General features: G+C 49.2%; 3 protein-coding genes and 1 pseudogene across 7 annotated transcripts; 3 read left to right on the top strand and 1 right to left on the bottom strand.

Moving 5' to 3' along the window:
- Window positions 1-272: 272 nt before the first annotated feature.
- Window positions 273-10,722, top strand: pbxip1a (pre-B-cell leukemia homeobox interacting protein 1a). Of its 3 annotated transcripts, none has more exons than XM_086136595.1 (12): window positions 273-567; window positions 670-769; window positions 3,219-4,087; window positions 4,602-4,740; window positions 5,448-5,535; window positions 5,625-5,692; window positions 6,590-7,103; window positions 7,401-7,607; window positions 8,021-8,064; window positions 8,296-8,353; window positions 8,432-8,575; window positions 8,928-10,722. In XM_086136595.1, the coding sequence occupies exons 4-12, from the start codon at window positions 4,669-4,671 to the stop codon at window positions 9,593-9,595; spliced, it is 1,863 nt and encodes a 620-aa protein (XP_085992721.1). In that variant the 5' UTR covers window positions 273-567; window positions 670-769; window positions 3,219-4,087; window positions 4,602-4,668; the 3' UTR covers window positions 9,596-10,722. The 3 variants fall into 3 exon arrangements, with proteins under 3 accessions (XP_085992721.1, XP_085992722.1, XP_085992723.1); XM_086136597.1 differs by having other exon boundaries at window positions 285-567; window positions 6,635-7,103; XM_086136596.1 differs by having other exon boundaries at window positions 273-769.
- Window positions 395-2,810, bottom strand: cks1b (CDC28 protein kinase regulatory subunit 1B). 2 transcript variants are annotated; one of them, XM_086136599.1, is made up of 4 exons: window positions 2,685-2,810; window positions 2,380-2,487; window positions 2,131-2,258; window positions 395-976 (listed from the first exon to the last, which is right to left on the bottom strand). In XM_086136599.1, the coding sequence occupies exons 2-4, from the start codon at window positions 2,436-2,438 to the stop codon at window positions 930-932; spliced, it is 234 nt and encodes a 77-aa protein (XP_085992725.1). In that variant the 5' UTR covers window positions 2,439-2,487; window positions 2,685-2,810; the 3' UTR covers window positions 395-929. The 2 variants fall into 2 exon arrangements, with proteins under 2 accessions (XP_085992725.1, XP_085992724.1); XM_086136598.1 differs by having other exon boundaries at window positions 2,380-2,447.
- A 177-nt stretch (window positions 10,723-10,899) lies between the features above and the next one.
- On the top strand, window positions 10,900-12,659 carry LOC147190403 (uncharacterized; annotated as a pseudogene). The gene is made up of 2 exons (XR_015103696.1): window positions 10,900-11,826; window positions 12,459-12,659. The product of XR_015103696.1 is annotated as an uncharacterized LOC147190403 (transcript).
- Window positions 12,660-13,551: 892 nt separating this feature from the next.
- Window positions 13,552-20,234, top strand: s100u (S100 calcium binding protein U). The gene is made up of 3 exons (XM_086136844.1): window positions 13,552-13,743; window positions 16,970-17,100; window positions 17,232-20,234. The coding sequence occupies exons 2-3, from the start codon at window positions 16,981-16,983 to the stop codon at window positions 17,754-17,756; spliced, it is 645 nt and encodes a 214-aa protein (XP_085992970.1). The 5' UTR covers window positions 13,552-13,743; window positions 16,970-16,980; the 3' UTR covers window positions 17,757-20,234.
- Window positions 20,235-20,307: the final 73 nt, after the last annotated feature.

Genomic DNA, 20,307 nt, shown 5'->3' with positions numbered 1-20,307 from the left:
ACGCCTGCTGTGTCTCGACTGACTGGAGGCAAGTCAAAGCGAGCGCATCTGGGACAGGTGGGCTTTTGTTTGCACGGACGCGGCGTTGGAAGAACAAAAGAAAATGGCGAACGGTCGTTTTTCTCGCAAATGGAACGCACACAAAAGAAAAGCGGGGACGGGTACGGAGGATGAACGCGACCACCAAGTGACAGAAATTCAGCTCGGTGCAACAACCTTGCTCCCTGTTGTCTTGTGCTGCCCCCTAGCGTCCATGTGCCCGAATTGGGAGCCAGAGAGGAAATCCAGGAGGGAGCCATTTCGCTATTCTTGCTTTGACATGCACGATATGGCTCGTTTATATGAATCGAGTCAGTCGATGTACATGGCGCGAAAAGAAGTCCTCACACGAGCATTTCAAAACATTGGACATTTATTTCGGAAATGGCAAAACAGTCATATATATACAGAGCAGCTCGTGTTCACGGGAAGCCAACGCACTGCACTCTCTCCCTCGGGAAAAATTGAAAACGAGGACCGTCAAATCGGCCGAAGCAGCTTTCGTGAAGACCAAAAAGAAAAAAAAAGGTGAAATGTTCATTTCCACCCAGCAGCAACAAGTCACGCCGCATGTCCGCGATGATGTTTGGTGGACCACAAGTGACGATCCATATGTGGCTTTTCCTTCAGATCTCGACCCAGTGAGTAAAAAATGCAGGTAACTTGGACAAAAAGATTAGAGATTGAAGCAGACGGCAAATGTGCAGAAGTCTTTCTTCTGCCTTCACAAGTGAGTTGATTTAATTGTTCCCCCCTCCATCGTTTCATATCCCCAGTGTTCGGTTCATCTCAAGATAGCCCTTTCCAGTCCACGACCCGATTCTCTCACATTTCGAGTCAGGCCGGCACCACGCAAGAGATTTGCAATCCAGCAGCATGACCGCTGCGTTTTACTTTTGGTTGGGCAGGGGGCGCCTGAAGAGCAAGATGTGTGGCTCTGCGGGGTGGGAAAAGAACAAGTGGAGGCGGGGGTACTTGAAATCAGTCACATGTAAAAAGATCGGAGTCTATCGCCGTCCTATGCTTAAAGCAGAAGAAAAATCGGAATTGTAATAAATGTGCATTTAAAAACATTTCTCCGCAATCGCAAAATCCCCGATTTCGCTACGACACCATACCCATACGACGGCAAAAACCCAAAGTATCAGTAAAAGTGGTACCGAATCATCAATGACAACACACATTTAAAATTCTTTGCATTGAATCGATTCAAAAATCATATTGGGGAGTGAGGACAGGAAATGAAAGGATTGGATTTTTAATACCGTCGTCGTCGTCGCCCGGCTGCTTTTTGGCCAGTGAATTAGTCGCTTTTAAATTTGACCCATCTGTTGCATCACCCATTACTTGCTTAACGTGATCTGTTGGATGACTAAAGGACGAGGTTCGTTCGCTCCGACACTCGCGAGTAAAGAAGGCCGGCCAATCGTTATTGTTGTCGCTCGTCCACGTGATCAGTCCTAGAGCTTATCTAAACCAGAGCTGATGAAAAGAGTCTCGGACGTCTCCATTGTGTCTGTGACTAATAAAAAGCTCCGAGCGGCATGCCGAGCATCTTTTTCCCGATCTGTTCGCCGCGTGCCGACCTGCGCACAAGTCCCGGCATTGAAAACGCGGTCGTTTCATTTAGTGTCAGCCGTGAGGTATCGCGGTATCATTGTAGTACGGATATACTGCGCGACGACCGGTGACCATGTAAGCTAGGTCATTGCGCACAGTGTGTGACCTCAACGTCATCTGGCCATAAACCGAGGAAACGTTGTTGATGTAGTCAGTAGGTATAAATAAACACCGTGTGTGTGGGTGGGTTGCTGCACTACCTTCTTTTTGAACTAGGAATACTAACAAGTGTTATTAAAAACACTTTTGTTAAACACAGAAGTGCAGCGCCCCACATTAGCGCTCCTACAAATTGAAAAGCATTTATCCATATCCCTCAAGACTATTTCGTCAAGATGATGGAAATGTCAACAGAATTCCAGGATAAGAGGATTTAAAGACCTATCAAGGTGGAATAGTGTGCTCAAAAGCATTTTTCTCCTTTGCGCCTACTATCAATGTGACATCGCGATTCCTAAAGCGATAAGTTACCTGGCTGGTGGATCATGTAGTGAACCCATCCTTGGCTCTGCTGCACACCAAGGTTCCTCCATTCAGACTCTGACATCAAATGAGTCTTTGGTACACGCTTGGCAATATCTTTGGGCAGCATGACATGTCTTCATTATAACAAGAGGGAAGGGGGAAAAAATAATCCATTTATATCATTTCGAATTGCCAAACTTATTGATCGATTTGAAGACTTTAAAACACGCTTGGTGACAGTATGACAATACATACCTGTATTCATATTTCTCGTCGTCATATTTATCAGAGTAGTAGATCTGTTTGTGCGACATGCTGGCAGCCTGGTGGAGGGCGGGAGGGATTGGAAAAGGTCAGGGACAGCTTCATTGACGACAAAAAAGACATTGTTATAGTGCAAAAGTAGTGAATACGTCAATCGGTTTAGCGCCAAGTCGTAATGAAATATGTTTATTCATCATTATGCTAGGTCGGCTAGGATAACCCCGCGTACTCAGATGAGCAGTTTACACCATAAAAGACACAAAGCGCGTAGCCCATTATGGAACCACACAAGTTACCTGATTTCTCGGAGAGGGACTGGGCTTAGTTGGTTCCTTTCTCTTTCTCTTTTTCTTTTTCTTTTTCTTTTTGAGTGCTCGATGGCAACGCCCGCTTAGTTTCGCACTTAAATGACAACGAGAGCCCGCTTCTCACCATTCAAATGGACCCGGCCTCTTCTCATTGGCTGACACGGCCAGAAAGCCGACGCTTCTATTGGTCCAATTGGCCCGTCGCAGCGTGATGAAGTCTCTCAATGGGGTCTTCCAAATGGGCCGACAAATGCTGACTGACGTGTCAACGTGGCGTTCATGTCTGCAGGGGCAACCTTTCGATCAAATACAATGCATGGACATTGAAAACAAGTGCCCAACGAAACATAACTTGCTCATCTCCAACTTATTTTTATTAGGTTTACTACGAATGCCAAAAAGCGCATTATCAATCAAGAACAACTGTAAAACAGAAATGAGTTTGTGCACATAGAGGCATGATTGTTATTTCGCTTTTGTTGAAATCCACACGGAATTTGCTGTCCACTTTGTCCCTCCTAGCTTAGCGTCGTCGTAGCCATGCAGCTCAGAAGGGGCGTGTCGTATCTACATTGGCGAAGAGGCGCAGACGAACCGTCGCATGTTAAGTGACGTCTTTGTCTGTTTATTTCATCACTTGTTTTTTTTTTTTGTTTTTTTTTTTACCTTTCTCTCTCTAATACATCCCACCCAGAGTCGGTTACTTTCGGCAAGTCAAGTCAACTGTATTTATAGAGCACTTTCAAACAGCCATCGCTGCAAACAAACAATATCCGTTTTAATTGTGCATTTTTAATACCAGTCAAATTATGTATACGGTACAACGTGCCATCAAAAGATTAGTACTAAAGATGAAAAAGTTGTCATTTTTTACGAGTATGATAGTCCTTCAATATGATGAAATTAATGATCCGTCGGAGCAACTGGGCAAGGGAAGTCCCCCGCGCCCTCAGTCAAATATAGCCGCACGGACGTGTCCTTGAGCGGTTGGTCCACGTCTGCCTCTCCTATGTATAAATACATGTGCTCGATCGCATGCTTCAAGTTTGTCTCGGGAGGATCTTTAGGTCACCGTCACCTGCCAGACTTCAATCAAAGCCAAGACGTCGCTGACGCCACACTTCAGATTCACGTATTTTATTGGTGGGATGCAAACGAGGATGCGGTGTAGATGAAATGCGATTGGTTGACAAAGTGCCTCTGTGCCCATTGGTGGAAGTTCACCCAGACGTCGGTGCTCAAATGAGTGCATCCTGAAATCCGATTGGTCGACGGGCCGATCGGACCGACGTGACGCAGTTCGCAATTCCCCAAGTCTCCAAATTCGAGGGGAGGAACCGAGGATAATAACGGGATCATCGGGAGTGAAAATTACTGCTGAGCGACGTGGGGTAAATATGCAGTGTGGTGTGTTCGTAGTGATGACGTCGGGGGTGTTTGTGGCCCGTGCGTAGCTGCGCGCGAAGGCGGAAGTGCCTTCGCATCCTTTGTTTACCATCACGAGAACGTCGAACGTGCTCCCTTGACTTACAAATGAATCCACGTACACTCATAAATGCAAACATTAAACGCAGGCTTCCTCTATCAGCCTTGACGCGGGCGCGAAAAGCGTCACCTCACCGTCGCGACTTTTGGGTAATTTCGCCACTGCCCACGTCAAATTTTGGACATAACAGCGAATTCGTCATTCATAGGATGGGATGTTATTAGAATGGGAACCGTCGCGTCATGACGTAACCTGTATTACGCGTTCATCCCGTTTTATTACGTGCGTGCACACGTATCACGGCTGCGGTCGTCCGTGCAATTAGCGCCCCTTGTTACTTTCCATACGAAGAGCATATGTACATGCCTCTAGTCATTTTGAGCTTGCGCGTATCGAAATCACTGCGGTGTCTTCTGCAGGCTTCAACAAAAAAAGAGGTCAAATCGTGTCCTCTGTGCTGTGCCAAGAGGGCGCCCGAAGGTGGCAATGTCGGACCACAGCAGCAGCACTGGCAGCAGCGGCTCGTCCACCAACAGCTGGACGCTCCTCTCCCCAGAGGTAAGCCCTGAAAACGACCGCACGCACACACACACAGTCGTTTCTCAGGTCCTTGTTGGGGCTTTATTTCTCAAAACAAGCCAAAGACCAAAAGGCAAAGGTGATTGAGGTGGGCTTCTTGAACGTGAGACCCATTTCCAAGCTGTCATATATTTAAAAATGAATGTTAAAAAAATGATACACACTCAGCTGAAATCTTTTATTTTTATTTTTTGATGAACATCCTAGAGTGGTTTAGGTCCTACTTGGCAGGCAGGACTTTCTGTGTTAGCCTCGTATGCTCTTGAGTCTCATTCTTCCCAACTGTCATATGGTGGTCCACAGGGTTCAATTGTCGGGGCCCCTGGGTTCCAGCAGAAGAAAGCATGGCATTTTATTTCAATACTTTGCGGATGACAGTCACATCTATTTCCCGCTTAAGCCAAAACGATACTCTCTGCTTCGGGCCATCCGTCTTCTGATCCGCTTTTTCCTCACAAGGGTCGCGGGGCACTTTTGTCCCGTCTGGAGGAAATCAAAGCCTGGTTGGCGCGAAACTTTTACAAACAGATTTATGTGTTTGCCACTTTGCATTCAATGTGGTTGCTTTTCAAGCGATCTAGAAATAAAACTTGAGTTGAGAAACACAACGTAAGCAACATGCAAGAAACCATTTATGGGAAGAGGTGTTGGTTTTATTTTTTATTTTTTGGTCTCGTCTTCCACAGGAAGTGGCCGCGGACAATGGGGGAGCGCCGGACGATGGCACGGAGAGCCTGGGCGACGCCCCCAGCCTTTCGGAAGACATGGCGGCAGGTACGGAAAGTCAAGTTGAAGCGCTTGAGAGGACGACGGCCGTGAAGGCGGTGTCGCAAAAACTCCGTCACCTTGCGTTGTTATTGCAGGTGGCGCTGGGGAGATCAAGCCCAGTGACATTCCGGTGGAGTGCGTCTTATCGGAGGAAGGCCACCAGGTTGGTACACGACACGCACAAGCTTAACGGGGACATTTGACGTCAAAACTGAATTTGGATACTCCGAGTTGTGTCTCCGGAGAGACGGCCGGTCCGCTCATCAAGCGCAAAACCAATCCATCAAATTCAATTCCCCAAATGTGGCTGTCAGACTGTACGCCCCCACGTCGAGTTTGCTGACTCCGGACTCGGCAAGCGACGTGCGGCTTAGCGTTGATATTAGGGCGTTGATTAACAGCACGTTATGTAATGTTGCGCGGTTAGCCGCAACAACCGGGAAGTACCTGAAAACAATGCGAAGGGACGCCGTGCCGCTGCCGAGCCCGAAATCAACAAGGGCTTTCAAACAGAAAAGCTGTAAGTCACGATGTTGAGGCTGTTTTAGGACACGAGCGCGTGACACACAACAACATCCAAACATTCTAAAAGAAATCCAAATCATTTCAAAAGTCATTGAAAATGTTTCGCATTGATCAAGTGTCAAATGGAAAAAAAAAATCAACAAATAAGTGGATGAAAAAAACATTTCCACATTTTAGAAATGTTTAATGATAATTATGCATCATCCAAAATATGACGCTAATAAAATGACTCTTACAAAATACATGTCTATTTTTAAAAACAAAACAAAATGGGGGGGGGGGGGAATCCGTTTGGAAAACAAAACCGCAACATGTATTTTAAATAAAAAGGAAAGCAATTTGAAAAAAAAATCCAGAATCTCAAAAAAGGTCAATTTGAGTTGTCTTCCATTAAGAAAAAATGGAAGTCAAACGCTTATTTATTACCTTTATTATTATGATTTATTTCAGATTTTAAACGCCAATGAAAAACATTTCACAAATGAAATTGGAAGCCCTCAAAGCCCCCCCCCCCCAAATTGTCTTTTTGACGCAGCGGGATGGAAGATGGATGATTAACGACGCCCGCACTCGTTGCCAGGTGTGTCAAGAGACCACCCCGGAGTCCGGCGACGGTCACGCCCTATGCCGTCCTCTTGGGCCCGACCGGTCGGAGGCGCCGGACCCGGAGAGCCGGGCCCCCGTCATTCACGACCCGGCGGCCGGCTCGCCTCGCGACGACGAGCTCCCGGGCGCGGCCTTCGTCTGCGGCCCGGATTTCGGGGCGCCGCGGGATTTCGCGGAGCCCGACGAGACCTTTCGGGAAGCGGATCGCGCGGTCGCCGACCAACCGGAGCCGGCCGTCGTCCCCGCCGAGACGGTCGGCGCCTCGGAGCCTCCTCGGCACGGGGACGCCGACGTCGACCGAGACCGGCCGGAAGCGCCGCCGGGCTCGGGCCCGGCCGATGATGCCGAAGCGGCGGAGAGCCTCGCTTCCATGCGAGTCGAGGACGAGGAAGAAGAGGACGGCCCGCCCGAGTTTGACTTGCAGGAGGAGCGGGAAGAAGGAGGTAGCTGCCCTTAAAGGGGAAGTCAAAAATCTTCTGGAAAAAATGTTGCCGCCTAAGTCAGACTCCACACACGCGGTATGAATCGCAATTCCTTGATGATATCGATTTTTTGGAGAATTATTCGGATCTCTACGGTAGTTGAACAAAGCAGTCACTGGCGCTGTCCAAGGCAACCGCAGCAAAAACGGTGAACGGATGCAGGAAAAGAAGCTTCGGAACGTTGGGGCCAAGAGAAGGGTCGGCGCTTGCGGTTGACAATTTTCGAATCGAATGACTTTGACACGCGTGCCATTTCAGAAAGCCCCGCGGGTCACCGCGGCGACGGACCGCGCAGGAGGACGCCGCGGTCCGGGCCGAACGCGGCAGATGTGGAAGACGAGGACGATGAAGAGGAGATGGACTCGCGGCCGCCGGAGAGAAAGGAGGAGAAGGCCTGGTGGTCGGCCAACAAGCGCGTGGCGGGCGCCGCCGCGCTGCTCTTCCTGGGAGTGCTCTTCCTTTCCGGTGAGCTCGCGGGCCGCCGACGCCGACGACCAAGAAGCGCATCCCACCCGAGCCCTTGTTCCGGCAATGTTTCTCGCGCTACCTCGTCGTTCCCCCAATCTTTTGTTTTTCTGATCCTATTCCAAATTGTTTTTGTCAACCTATTCGAACTTGATTTCCATCATATCGCTCAACGACGATAGCGGGTGGGCGCGCGACTAAAAGGGAGCAAGCGAAGGATTGCGCTTCGCCGGGGCCGACCGGCGCGGCGGAAGCCAAGTGACCCGCACCCCGCACCCCGCTTCCCGCCGTCGGGCTTGCGCGGCGAACCCGCCAACCGGATAAATGTCGGAAGAATGCGGGCTGGGCGCCGGCCGCCGCGCGTCAGCCGCGGCTAAGAGTGACGCCTCGGCGTTGTTTGTGCTCGTTGACAGGCGACTTTGACGGCGGCGACGTGAGCCACGCGGAACAAAGCCAGGTCTGTTTGCCCGCTCGCTCTTGTCGACACTCCATTGGGCGCACGAAATATACAGTAGCTCTCGTGGTTTTCCTCTGAATACACTCTTCTTTTGACATCCAAATGTCGGAATGCAATTTTGGCCTCACACGTCATTCACATGATTGCTACCTTGACAAACCGTGATGAATTTTCACGTCACGTCTCCATATCGCGACTCTTTGACTCCGCGCCCCTTTGCTTCCCTCTCAGAAAGCCGCCGACGCTCAGGGCGACGCCGGCTTCTTCCTCGCCGATGAGATGTCTGCAGGTTTGTCTCTTTGCTCCTCCGCGGCCGCCATTTGTTTTTTTTTCTTTTTGGGTCTCCCCTCTCGTGTCGCGTGTCCAGAGTTCCAAGCGGTCTTGGACACGTTTGACACGGACGGGAGCGGGGACATCGGCGCCGGGGAGCCGAGCGCCGTCACGAGGATGCCGGGCGACGACCCCTCGAGGCGGCAACTGAGCGACATCATTAAGGAGGCCGAAGAAGACGGTGAGGAAGAGGAAATTGTTTCGGTTCCGTTTAAAGCGCGCTCGTCGGACCCGGGAGTGTTCTCGTGCGACGCGTTGCTTTACGGGTTGAATAATGCACCGCGGTACTCGGCCCAAAGTGGCACCGGCTCTTTCGCTTCCCATTCGTGTCGACTCGCTAACATTAAATGGCGCCTCGCGGCCAAAGTGGAGGGTCGGGGGACACCAAGCCGTCGACGACGCTAGTACGCTAACCGCCGCACTCGCGCAACGGACAAAATGCTAACACGTCGGCCCCCAAAACGGTTGCGATCTGCAAAACAAAAGACCGAAGGCTGACCGTTCTGCATTTCTTCACGTCGTTCCGATCGCAGCCGACAAACTCGACGGGAAGAAGAGCCGCGAGGGGCGAGGGCAAAAACAAGACGGCGGCGACCGCCGGAGGCGAGCGTGGGAGCACCCGGAGAAGATCCGGCGGGAGATCTCGCAGGGTGCGGAGCGCCGGAACCAGAGGGGGAGGGAGGACCCGGAAGAGCGGCGCAAGGAGGAGCGCGAGCGCCGCGACCAGCGGGAAGCCGAGAGGCCGCGGCGCCGGCTGGACCGCGAGGAGAGGAGGAAGGAAAAGCTGCGGCGCGCTCGGCGGGAGCGGGGCGCCGACGACCTGGCCCGCTTCTGGCGGGCGCAGGAACACGAGCTGCGGCGCCCCGGCCGCCCGCGCCGCTGCGCCTCGGTGGAAGACTGCGCCGCCCGGGAGGGCCTTTTCCCCGTCGAGCTGCCCGACTTCCAGGAGCTGCTGGAAGGCTACCTGGACAAGCTGGAGGGCTCGCCCGCCCGCAGCAAGGACGTCCTCCGGCGGCTGGTGGCCGACTTCTTCGGCGGCGGCGTCTTCGCGCACGACCGCCGGCCCTTCGCCGACTTCGCCGAGGACGTGGCGGACATCCTGGAGGACATGGCGGAGGGCGCCGACGACGCCCTGCAGGAGGCCATGGAGGAGTTTGAGAGGGAAGCCCTGTGGAAGTTTGCCGCCGCGGAACAACATTGAGGCGCAAATCTTCTCGCCCGCGCGACAAACGTATCCCCGCTCTCGCGGCTCTGCGCGGCAATCCTCCCGCGGTTAGAGGCCACGCCCTGCCGCAAATACTCCAAATGCCACCTGGAGAAAATTAGAATTGTGAAACCTCAAGCTTTGATTTTTGCCCGTGAAGTATGAGGAGAGACTAATTGAAGACATAATAACGTAAGAGATGCTTTTTTTGTGCACAAAATCAGTTCTCGTCATTAATATCATATGATTTTTTTTGTTTAAAGCACATTCGGGGACCATTGAGTCCAAATGGAATGACTCCATCCTTGTTTTAATGGGTTTGTTCCATTGTCCAAAATTTGATCCAAACGGTATATTAGTGATTTGAATTGTAATTGAATTGTAGTGAATTGATTTGAAAGTATTTTTTTTTTCCAGTAAATAGCCGCAGGTGGGTTACTTTCCCATTGTGTGTGGGGATTACTGTAATCCCGTCGCGATGATGTGTGTCGTGTTTCTCGTCCCTTTTGTCAAGGCCGCTCGTGTCTTCATCTATTGTGGATTTTTGACTCGGCACGCCGCCGACGCAGAAAACGGGCATTGACTGCATTCAAAGGTTTTACGGGCAACAAAGCATCGGGGCGAAAGGTGTCAACACGGAAAGTGGACGGCTATTGGAAACGAGTTGGCCGAGCAGCATCAAAGGTTATGCCTTGGCGCTCCCGAACGAGACTCCGGGATCCGTGGCGCGTGTGCGTGCGTGCGCGCGCGTTTGTGTATCCAAGTCCCGTTCATGCAGGGAGGGCCGTTTACTTGTGGCACATGTCCTGCAGGCAAATGTCATTCGGAGCTTTGGGGGTGGAGTCCTAGTTTAATTCTTTTATTTCTTGCGCGGTGTACCTGATTTTGAAGTCGCATTTGCTGCTGTGCCTTTTTCTGAAATTTTCATACGGTCCGCTTTGGATTTCAAAGGAATGTCATGTTGAGAAGAGCAATCGGCGGCGTTTATTTCTCGGCAGTTGTTTGAACGACATCGGTATTTGTTTTTGAGCTTTCTTGCCGCGTTGTCTGCTCGTTTTGAAAGCGCGCGTCTTTGACACCCGATGCTGTCCGGCGTTCGGTTCAATAAACGATCACGCGGCGTTGTCTTTTGCCTGTGTGGCTATCTGTTAGCATGCTAACATGTTGTCAATTGTAATGGACGAGAACCTGCCGTTTGCCGCCCTGCCGTTGGTTCAAAATGCTTGTTTGCCGTTCGCAAATGAACAGCACACTCGCACTCAGGAAATGGGCATCTGGACTCTGTTGATTACACCTGAACTATTTTTTCCCCGTAGAAGAAAAGCGAGGGTAAAGAGTGCGTAAGACATCCGCGAACCGACCGGTCGTCCGTCCAAAATGTTCGACGCGACGAGGCGCGCGGTCCTGATGACGAAACCGCCGGCCGTGCTTTGAATTCCCAAGCGGGTCGGCCCGCGCGCACTACGCGATAACTTGGGAACGGGCACTGGACGATGCAAACGCGATCAGAATTGCACTTTTTTCCCCCCGCAAAATAAGCTCACCGACCATTGAGCGGCGGCCCGCTAGGTCCTGCTGCTTTGGCTACCAAACGGGCTTATCCACTAAGATCGTCCCGGGTACAAATGTGCAACGGAAGCAACCGGAACCGCCAACGATACATTCTGTGAATAAATTGGACGACATTTTTAAACGACGAAACGGAAGCCGATCAGATTTCAATCAAATCCGAAAACTTCAAATCCTCATTTCGATGCCGTCGCAAGAGGCGCCCCCGTCGATCACGACGACCGCCTCGGCGCCATGTTTTGTGTAAAGTCCATTCTGCTCGGACGTGTGTCGGGACTGATGCTATGTGTCGATCCTAAACATGAAGATGTGCGCTCATCGGCATTTTGGTCTGGAAAATGAATGCGAGTGGCGCATTTTCCGCCGATGGCCGCATCTCGACACGGCATATAAATGGACGGGGCGCGATGGCCGTGACAGAAACCTCGCGCATCGCACGGTACGGAACGCCGCACGTCTCGTCTTTGTATTTCTCTGGCTCCCGAGAGCTGACTTTTTGTTCTTTTTTCTTTGGGCAGGTGAAGCCAGCGCGGAAGCCGCCATCTTGACTTTGGTCCGGCAGTTCAAGGGAGTACGCGGGCCGCGACGGGTCCGCCGGCACGCTGAGCCGCGACGAGTTCCGCCGACTGGTCGCCTCGCAGCCGCCCAACTTTGTCGAGGTAATAACGGCTACCGAGTTGAAGGACTCGATGGCACTTGCCGGTTTATCACCCGACTAAGGCTGTGAGGACGCATATTTGAGCCGCCGAGAAGTACTTTGGGCTACCTCCCATTTTGTCATGATCTCGCAGAGGGCTTTTCATAGCGTGTCATTTAAGATGTATTTTATTCCAATCAAATGGGTAGAAAAGAATGAAAATGTTCAAATAGCCCGGATGTTCCGTTCCTCTTTTTTTCAGACCGTACCGACACCGGCGCGAGCATTGACTCTCGAGTACGGTACTCGGCAAGTACCGATACCGCGGGTAGGTCTTCGATACGTTCCCGTTTCAATGAACGGAATGACAGAAAATTGTGACCTCTCCGTCTTTCGGTTGACGAACGTGTCAAACGGCGGCGGCGCGGCAGCCACTTAATTCATTCTCGGATTAGTATTTCTTTCTTTTGCGTCTCAAGTATCAGCGCGTATCTGTAGCCGCCCATCCCTATCGAATACAATTGAAAAAAAAAGACGGGATTGCCAGAATAATGGATCAATTCCTCCCGAGAGCTTCTTCCTAATAACCAGCGGCGGCAAGTGGCCACGTGCACGCGTGACGGTCTCTCCCGTTTTATTTTCATTTTTGTTCAGAGCGGTGAGCCGGACGCGGCGGACCACCTCACGTCGTCTCTGGACCAGAACGGCGACGGCGAGCCGACCTTCCGCGAGTTCTGGCAGTTGATCGGGAAGCCGGCCGGCGAGCGGGGCGGCTACGCCGCTTAGAACGCCGCCGCCTCGCCCGTGCTTTGTTTCCCGGTTAACCATTGGCCCCGGATTAAAGGCTTCATTGTTTCCTGTTCCCTGTCATTCATTCACCGTACTCGCAGCCTTGATTTAGTGACCCGGTTGTAATTCCACACACGGCATATCTCGTCGCACTTAGCGCTCGCTAACAATATCCACCTTGCGTTATTGTGCTCATCGTCATGTCGAAATGTGCAAACGGGCTCAGATAAGACCTTTATCGAGTGAATTAACAATACGTTGTCGTCCGGTAATCTCCCGTAAATAGCGAGAAACGGCGAGTAATTGAGCCGCCGGGTCCTTGGTTGGGCTAAGACCATTTTTTTCATACGGCCACCGGGAATAGGACAAATGAAATAAATGAGTTCTCATTTTTCAAAGAAAAAGTTGTCCTATTATAATATTCAAAAATGGTTGGCCACATTATTCAAATAAAAATCCAAAACGGATTAGCCTAATAGCAGAGCAACAAACAAGACGAGTCCAGTTGTCTCCATTCAATTATGTGAATGGCTGAGATTCTAAACAGACAGAAAAACAGCACATTTTTTAGCAAGCATCAATGGCTGATTTTAGGAGAGTCGGTTAAAAGGCATTTATGCGATTTATTATGCTAACACTGCCGCGTTTTGTTTTTGCCAGTAAAATGTCCTTTTTAAAAGGTGTTCTCATTGGCGATCATAGGACAAAATGTGCGCTGACATTTTAGTCCGTGAAACTTCCACGTCCAATTTTGCGTTTTGCGGCCTTTCCGCAACAAAGCACGCGAAGTCGCCGCGAGTGTGTCCATCGCACCCATTTGGGCGCCCGGCCGTCGCCGAGTCATTGCGAGGCCATGACAATTTGCAGCTTCTCTTTCTTTCTCTCGGTGGAAGTTGGCCAGCTGCTCGGCGATCCCCCTCCCCCCTCCCCGCCTCTCTTTCTGCGTGCTCTTCCAGGTACACGCCCTTTCACTTGTCAGTGGGGGGAAAAAGTTTGAAGGGAAGAAAAGAAAATCACGGAAGAAACTTGAGCAGTTGTACGAGTTTAGCCAGTTGGGTCGACTGGAAGCGGGAGTCGCTGCAGCGCCGCAAGGAGAAGAAAGGGAGCTGGAAAAAAGGTTCTTTTTGCACGCCTGGCCCGACGCTTTTCGGTAAGTGGCTTTTGTGTGCTCGGCAAGTTGGGCTCGTCGTTTGGTGCCACGTTTCGCCGTCCACCCGCCGTAAAAAGAAACAAAGTCACTCCGCGCTTTCTCGGTGCGATCAGTGACGACCAATAAAAAGGGGGGGGGGGTGTACAGATTGAAGGCGATAACTTTTTTAAATTGGTTTATTTCCCAATTTCTGTCTCTTCTTTTATCCTCCTTTTTTTTTTTTTTTGTTGTAGTTGCCAGTTTGCTTCAAGTTGCAGGCATCTCAATTGCGCAAAACTTGATTGGCGTTTTTCCAAGCTGTGTCCACCCGCCCCGAAGGGAAGGGTGTGGAACACGAGGCCCGTGGGCCACATCACACCAAAGCACAGCATTCAACATGAAGGAATCCCACTTTGTTGTTGTTGTTTTGGGGGAGGGGGTGCAATGATTCAAACATTTTCTTCCAAGGGAATAAAAGTTGTCGGTCATTTTTGTTTTTGTATGGGAAGGATGGACATTAAAAGGTTCGTTGGCTACTATGAAAAAAAGTTGGAATATTAATACTAGGAGGCTGTAGTCCAATTAGTTTCAGATAAAAAGTCGTAATATGACAAGATTGTGACTATTTCCGAGGGAAGACGTCACCATCTTATGTCGGATGTCATTTCCCAAGGAACAAAATGATAATATTCCTGAAACCAAAAAAGGCGTCCCTTTTTCTGTTTCAGGAAAAATGTCCAAATCGAAATCTTCCGTCAATCTTTTGATTACAACACATGAACGTCCCCGTTTTGGGGAAAATTGAAGTCATGTTTGGAGATTAAAATTTGATTGTTTTGTGACAAAATCGTCATCATCATTCTTGAAGTTATGTTTTTGGAGGAAAAAGTTCAAGTTTGTGCATTATCATGTCATGCTTCATTGCTCATTTGTGCACCTGGCCAGCAGGGGGCAGTAAACTACAGACCGACATAATTTTTTTTTAAAAATGAAGAGTTGAACAACTAAGTGATTCAGTAAACTGTGGTTATGGTATTTGGTGGAAGGGTTTTTTTTTTTTTTTTTTTTTTTTTTTAGCAGTGGATTAAAAAAAATATACCCGTACATGCCTGTGAGAATTGTTCTTGGCTGATTCCTTTGGATTGGTCGTGTTCAGTGCATTTCTGGTCATGACCTCAACGTGCTCCTGCGTTAATCTTTGATGATTATGCGTTTATAGTCGTGCGTGTGCGCATACCCACAGATCACGTTCGCCCCAACACCGGCGTGGCTCTCCAATGGGCGGGGAAAGAGGAAACCTGCAGTTGTAAGGCGTGTACATTTCAGGAGCTGGGGGGGCGGGGACTTTTGTTTTCTCTTCGGGGCTTTTAGGACAAATAAGGCAGATTAGTTGGAGGCCGCGACACGGGACGGTGGATGCAAGAGCCGCAAGGTTGAATCATCGATGTGCGAATGGGCCGGCGCACAGCGTTGAAATGTTTGTCTTACCTTGGAGTGGTCTATCTGGCTTGCTCGCTTTATCTGTCACATTAGTGGTGGAAATGTTTTTTGTTTTGTTTTCAAAACAAGGATGGTAAATAACGGTCAGTAAAAAGTCATTTTTACCTTTGAATTTGTGTATTTTACTGTCACGAGTCTTTCTTTTTTTTTTTTTTTAACACCAGTATCTGTACTTATACTGAAATGAAGGGTGGGAATACTTTTTGCACTTGAGCCTAATAGTGACAAAGTGCATTTTCATGCACACAACGCACAAATATTTGAGAGCTCACACATTGCGCTGTAATGGCTTGCAGCTTGAAGTGCTGCTTGTTTGGCGCCACGCTGGCTCCACTGGAGGACGGAAACCAGTCAAGTTGCACAAAAAGCGCAAGGACGGGGAGAACGGCCCCTTTATTTATTTATTTTGGGGTGTTGTTTTGACCTCGCATAAAACATTACGTCGCAACGTGAAATGGCAAGTCATCTCATTAGATGGTCACATCATCTTGATGGAATCATCCATCACTCCAAGTTGCTTTTCAATACGCTTTGCTAAAGACGGTGCTTCTTTTTAACTTTTTGAATTCTAAAAACCCAACCAAAAAATGGCTTGCTTTCAAAGAAGGATGGCTGACTTTCTCAAAACAAACGTGACTTTTCACCGAAAAACTGCAACTTTTTTCTTGTCAGACCACAACTTCATTTCCGCAATACCATTTTAAATATCAAAGTCTGGACTTATTTACTTACAAGATGACTTCTTTCTTAGCAAGCTATTTTTCTCTTTTCATCATAAAATAAACCTTGGGAAAAAAATGTTGTTTTTTTCCCCCCTTAATTTTTTTTGTCAATGACGGCATGATTGGCCGAGTTGTGCTTCTCGTGTGCGGCGCGCTAAGTGTTACGCGTGTGTAGCCGTTGTGGCACCAGAAGCGAGAAGCACGGAGCTGAAAAGCTGCAGAGTCTGTCTGTCGCTTTGAAGTAAAAGAAAGAAGGAGGCGGAGGTCGGTGGTTCAGCCTGTAAATTCCTGTGCCCCAAAACAGCAGTGAATGGAATTACCGCGAGGACAAGTCACCCGCACACGCACATGCAGGCCAACGGGAACCAAAAGAGGAAGTGGGAAAGCCAGCAAAATAAAAGCGGTCACAGCGCTTAATATGGAAGGTCTACATATATATTTGTAAATATGCTGTTTTTCGTGCAAAAAAAATAATAAAAAATAGCCGATGAGCAAAACGGAACTTATTACTTCAGAAAAGTTGGTGGGTTTATTTCTTGAAGAAATGACTTTTTCTTTCCCCTGAGGATTTTATGTCTTTATTGAGAAAGAAAACAAATGAAATGTACGCGTAGGGTACATGACTGTTTCTTGAAAAACGGGACTCACGTTGAACATACACTTACTTGGCTTGACGAATGCCCTTTTTTTTCCCCTTGAAAGAGCGATTGCCATGTTGGCCTTGACAACAATCTCCATGTACACAAAAGGTGAGGAGAGAGTAAGGGAGAGTGCATCGGAGACACAAGATGAGCACACCGGGTAATCCGATGCGATGGGCAGCAGCGGAAGCCTCGGATCAGTTATCAGATATGACCTGTCAAAGATCGCGGCGGCCATTGCACCTCAAAGTCACACGCTTGGCCCTTCTCGCGCACGCCGCGATGGCATCAAATGGAATCTTTTTCCCCTCCAATCTTTCTGCGTCGATAAATAGCTATCGACCGCATGCGTCTCATAGATCTTTTGTGTGCGTGTGTTGTCAGAGAGGGGAGTCATGGAGGAAGCCATTCAGACGGTGGTCAAGGTTTTCCTGAAGTCCGGCAAAGGGAAGGACAGTTTGGGACCCAAAGACTTCCAGAACCTGGTCAAGAGCCAACTCGGCAACATCCTGACGGTTAGGAAACAAAAACAAATCCTGAAATGTGGTACTTGGATACCTACGTTTTTTTTAGGTGGTACTCGGTGGAAAATGTTTGGGAGCCACGGCCGAATGATTCTGATTAATCGCGAGTCGTCTTTGCGTAGGACACGGACAGCAAGGAGGCGGTTAACAACATGGGCAAGGGCCTCGACGCTAACAAGGATGGCAAGGTGGGCTTCGAGGAATACATGAGCCTTGTGGGCTACTTGGCCAAGGCCGTCAGTGAGCAGCGTTCCCGAGGCAATGAGGCCCGGCCCGAGCAAAAGGGCCGGGGGGCCGCCGCGGAGAACGCCGCCCCCGAGGCAGAAACCCCGCAAGTCAAGCCGGAAGCCCACGCGGACGGAAAGACGGAGGCCGAGTTGGACGTCGAGACGGGGGTGGAGGAGAAGAAGGAGGAGGCGGAGAAGCCGGCGGAGGTGACCGCGCCCGGCGTGGAGTTGACCCCACCCGCTGCCGACGCGTCCGCACCCGGCCCGGACGCGACCTCGCCGAGTGCGGAGGCGCTTGTGAAGAAGGAGATCCCGGTGGCGGGAGAGACGGAAAAGATGGTCGAGGAAGCGGCGGAGAAGACGGCCAATGCGGCGGAGGAAGAAGCCCGGATGAAGCCCGAGGAATCCGCCACCTCGTAGGGGACAATCCATGCATCCATCTTTCCACCCGTCGCACCAATAATAGTAACATGAATAATAATAATTACGCCACGTCAACACTAAGAGCCGCCGCGACAGATGAAGGCCTACATTTATGACAAATATACCACCACTAGCTGGCTTACTTGATTTATTGAACATCTCGAGGTAGTTGGCGACCTACCGAGCTAAGTAGCTCTCTTAATAGCTTTTTCTAGCCGTCTGTTTAGCTAGCTGTCATGTACAGACGGGTACCTCGCTTTCTATCTGTGTGAATTTCGAAATGCCAGCCTGACTATCGACATATAGATATGACCACAGAAAGCTGCCAAGTCGGCTCTGTAGTTGAGTAACGAGCGTCAAAACGGCGCTCTGGAGGATACAGAAGAAATGTACGCCTTACATCTTACAAGCATTATCTCGCTCCATCGAGTTATCGATCACCGCCGACTAATGAGCTTTTTATCTGGAGCGAGCCGTCTAAGTCGCTAGCTGTTTTTACTAGTTATCTCTCTCACCTCTGTTTTTAGTCACAAGAAATTAAGTTGTAAAGCTAGTCATTAGCTTCCAAGTTACTACCTACCCCTATACGATACCGACTAGTCACCTAGAAAGCATACTATTGGTGTGTGATATGTGACAAGAGTTTCCAAAAATGACAGTCTGTCAAAATGGCTACTTGAACCGCATTAGAATGGACAAGAGTTCTGAAAATCAGAGATTTTTAGTTTATTGTGTGGGGAACTTTTATATTTGATAGCATCGATGCGTCCAAATGATCGTGACATTTCAAAAGGTGTCTCTTGTCCTACAAACCTCAACTTAAATAGTGGGAACGAAACATTCTTGGCAAGAAGAGCAACTTGGGCGGTAGAATAGATCATAGACTTTAATAATCGATTGTTTATTTGTTATGGAATCGTTTGAAGTGCTCGTTCTGAAACCTTTCGCAAAGATGGCAAACGACTATCGTGCTAGCTACATAGTTACTTATGTAGCTAGTTGCCGTCTCATAAGGTGACTGGCTCACTAGCATTGTATTGGGTGCATTTTGATTCCACAGACTAAAATCTTGAAATTGACCATGATAGAGCAGTCGTAAGATGGCTAGTTAACTCGCTCCAACACAGGAGGTGCTCCCTCCTATGACAACGGCAGTGCTAACTATATGACCGGAATCCGATTTATGACTACGATTTACATGCGTTTGTAGCGTCAAACGCACGAAATCGACCCCACGTCGACAGCCGCCGTCCTAAAGTGGCCCGGCCGATCGACATGCCGCCGATAGCATGTGCATGGCACTAATAGAGCACGTTTACCTTGGAGCGTGAAAATACGGCGGCATTGACGCAACGGTTAGCATTTTTTTTCAGTCATGCATTTCGCTGTACTCTTTCTTGACCTTCATGACTTTCATTCCTTCAGAGCTGATTCATTTTTTCCACTTTTTGCGACTCACAAATGCTTTTTGATGCTGATTTAGGCCTGACAATAAACAAATTGTGATGCCACTAACCCAACTTTGCATCCCTCCTCATTCCCTCCCCCTTCTCCTTTTTCTTCATCTTCTTTTGATATGCTCACTTCACCCGGAAGCAACATTGAGGCCCCCGCAGCCTCAATGAGACACGGAGATCAGGTGGGCCACTAAATAATTAAAACTCAAAGAGGGAATCCAAAACGATCCTTGTTGGTTTTTAAGGGTGGATCCTCGCAGATCGGGATTGTAGAATCATTTTCACGTGACAAAGCAAAAAACCCAACGGCAGCCGTGCTCTTGATGCCAACTGGATGAATGCTGTTTTGGGGGAGTTTGGAGGCCAAAAGAATCACGGAATAATTGCTTTCAGGGAACCGGACGTTTGATTTTGAAAATCGAATTTCAAATGACAATGTCGAGCGCTAAAAACCACGGTTTGGGAAACCCTACTTTAGTGTTAAAAGTCAATTTACCTTGTTGTTCTTCAGCGGCGTGACATTTCCCTGTTTTCCTGAATGGGGTATTCGATGTAGCCACAATCCTTTTGTGTTAAAAATACAAAATTCCACTGCTGGGGGTGGGGGGGGGGGGGTTTGAGAAATATTCCTATCGTTTTGTTTTGTTTGTTTGCGGCCCTCAGTTCGTCTCAAAACCCTGTTTGACCTGCCATTGGATCTCCACCCTTAGACAACAAACACACAAGCACACACAATTTCCTGAGAGCCATCCCTTCCATCTTGTTTGTCTTGCACACTGAGCCTCTGGAAAAAAAAAAAAGATCATGCGTTTGCACGGAAACCTTCCCCTCCTCTGCCGGTTTGTTAATTATGATTTAATGCTTTGTAAATTGTCACGTTTTCAATCATGCAAGCCTGAGGAAAATGGGCTCATGTTGCACATACTCTAGGCCTTCATCACACAACCACTACGACATGTGCGCAATGCAATGTGCTTGGCAAATAAAAGTCATGTGCTCCTGGCACTCCCATTGTAAATACTCTGCACTCTGCTCAGCCTTTATACACCCTTTTTTAACAATGTTTTTATATACTGTATACCGGTGTGTGT

The sequence above is a fragment of the Hippocampus guttulatus genome, chromosome 18 (assembly GCF_054856545.1).
Source record: "Hippocampus guttulatus isolate MCC_2025c chromosome 18, RoL_Hgut_1.0, whole genome shotgun sequence".
NCBI lineage: Eukaryota > Metazoa > Chordata > Actinopteri > Syngnathiformes > Syngnathidae > Hippocampus > Hippocampus guttulatus.
This window is presented reverse-complemented; position numbering and strand designations above follow the sequence as displayed.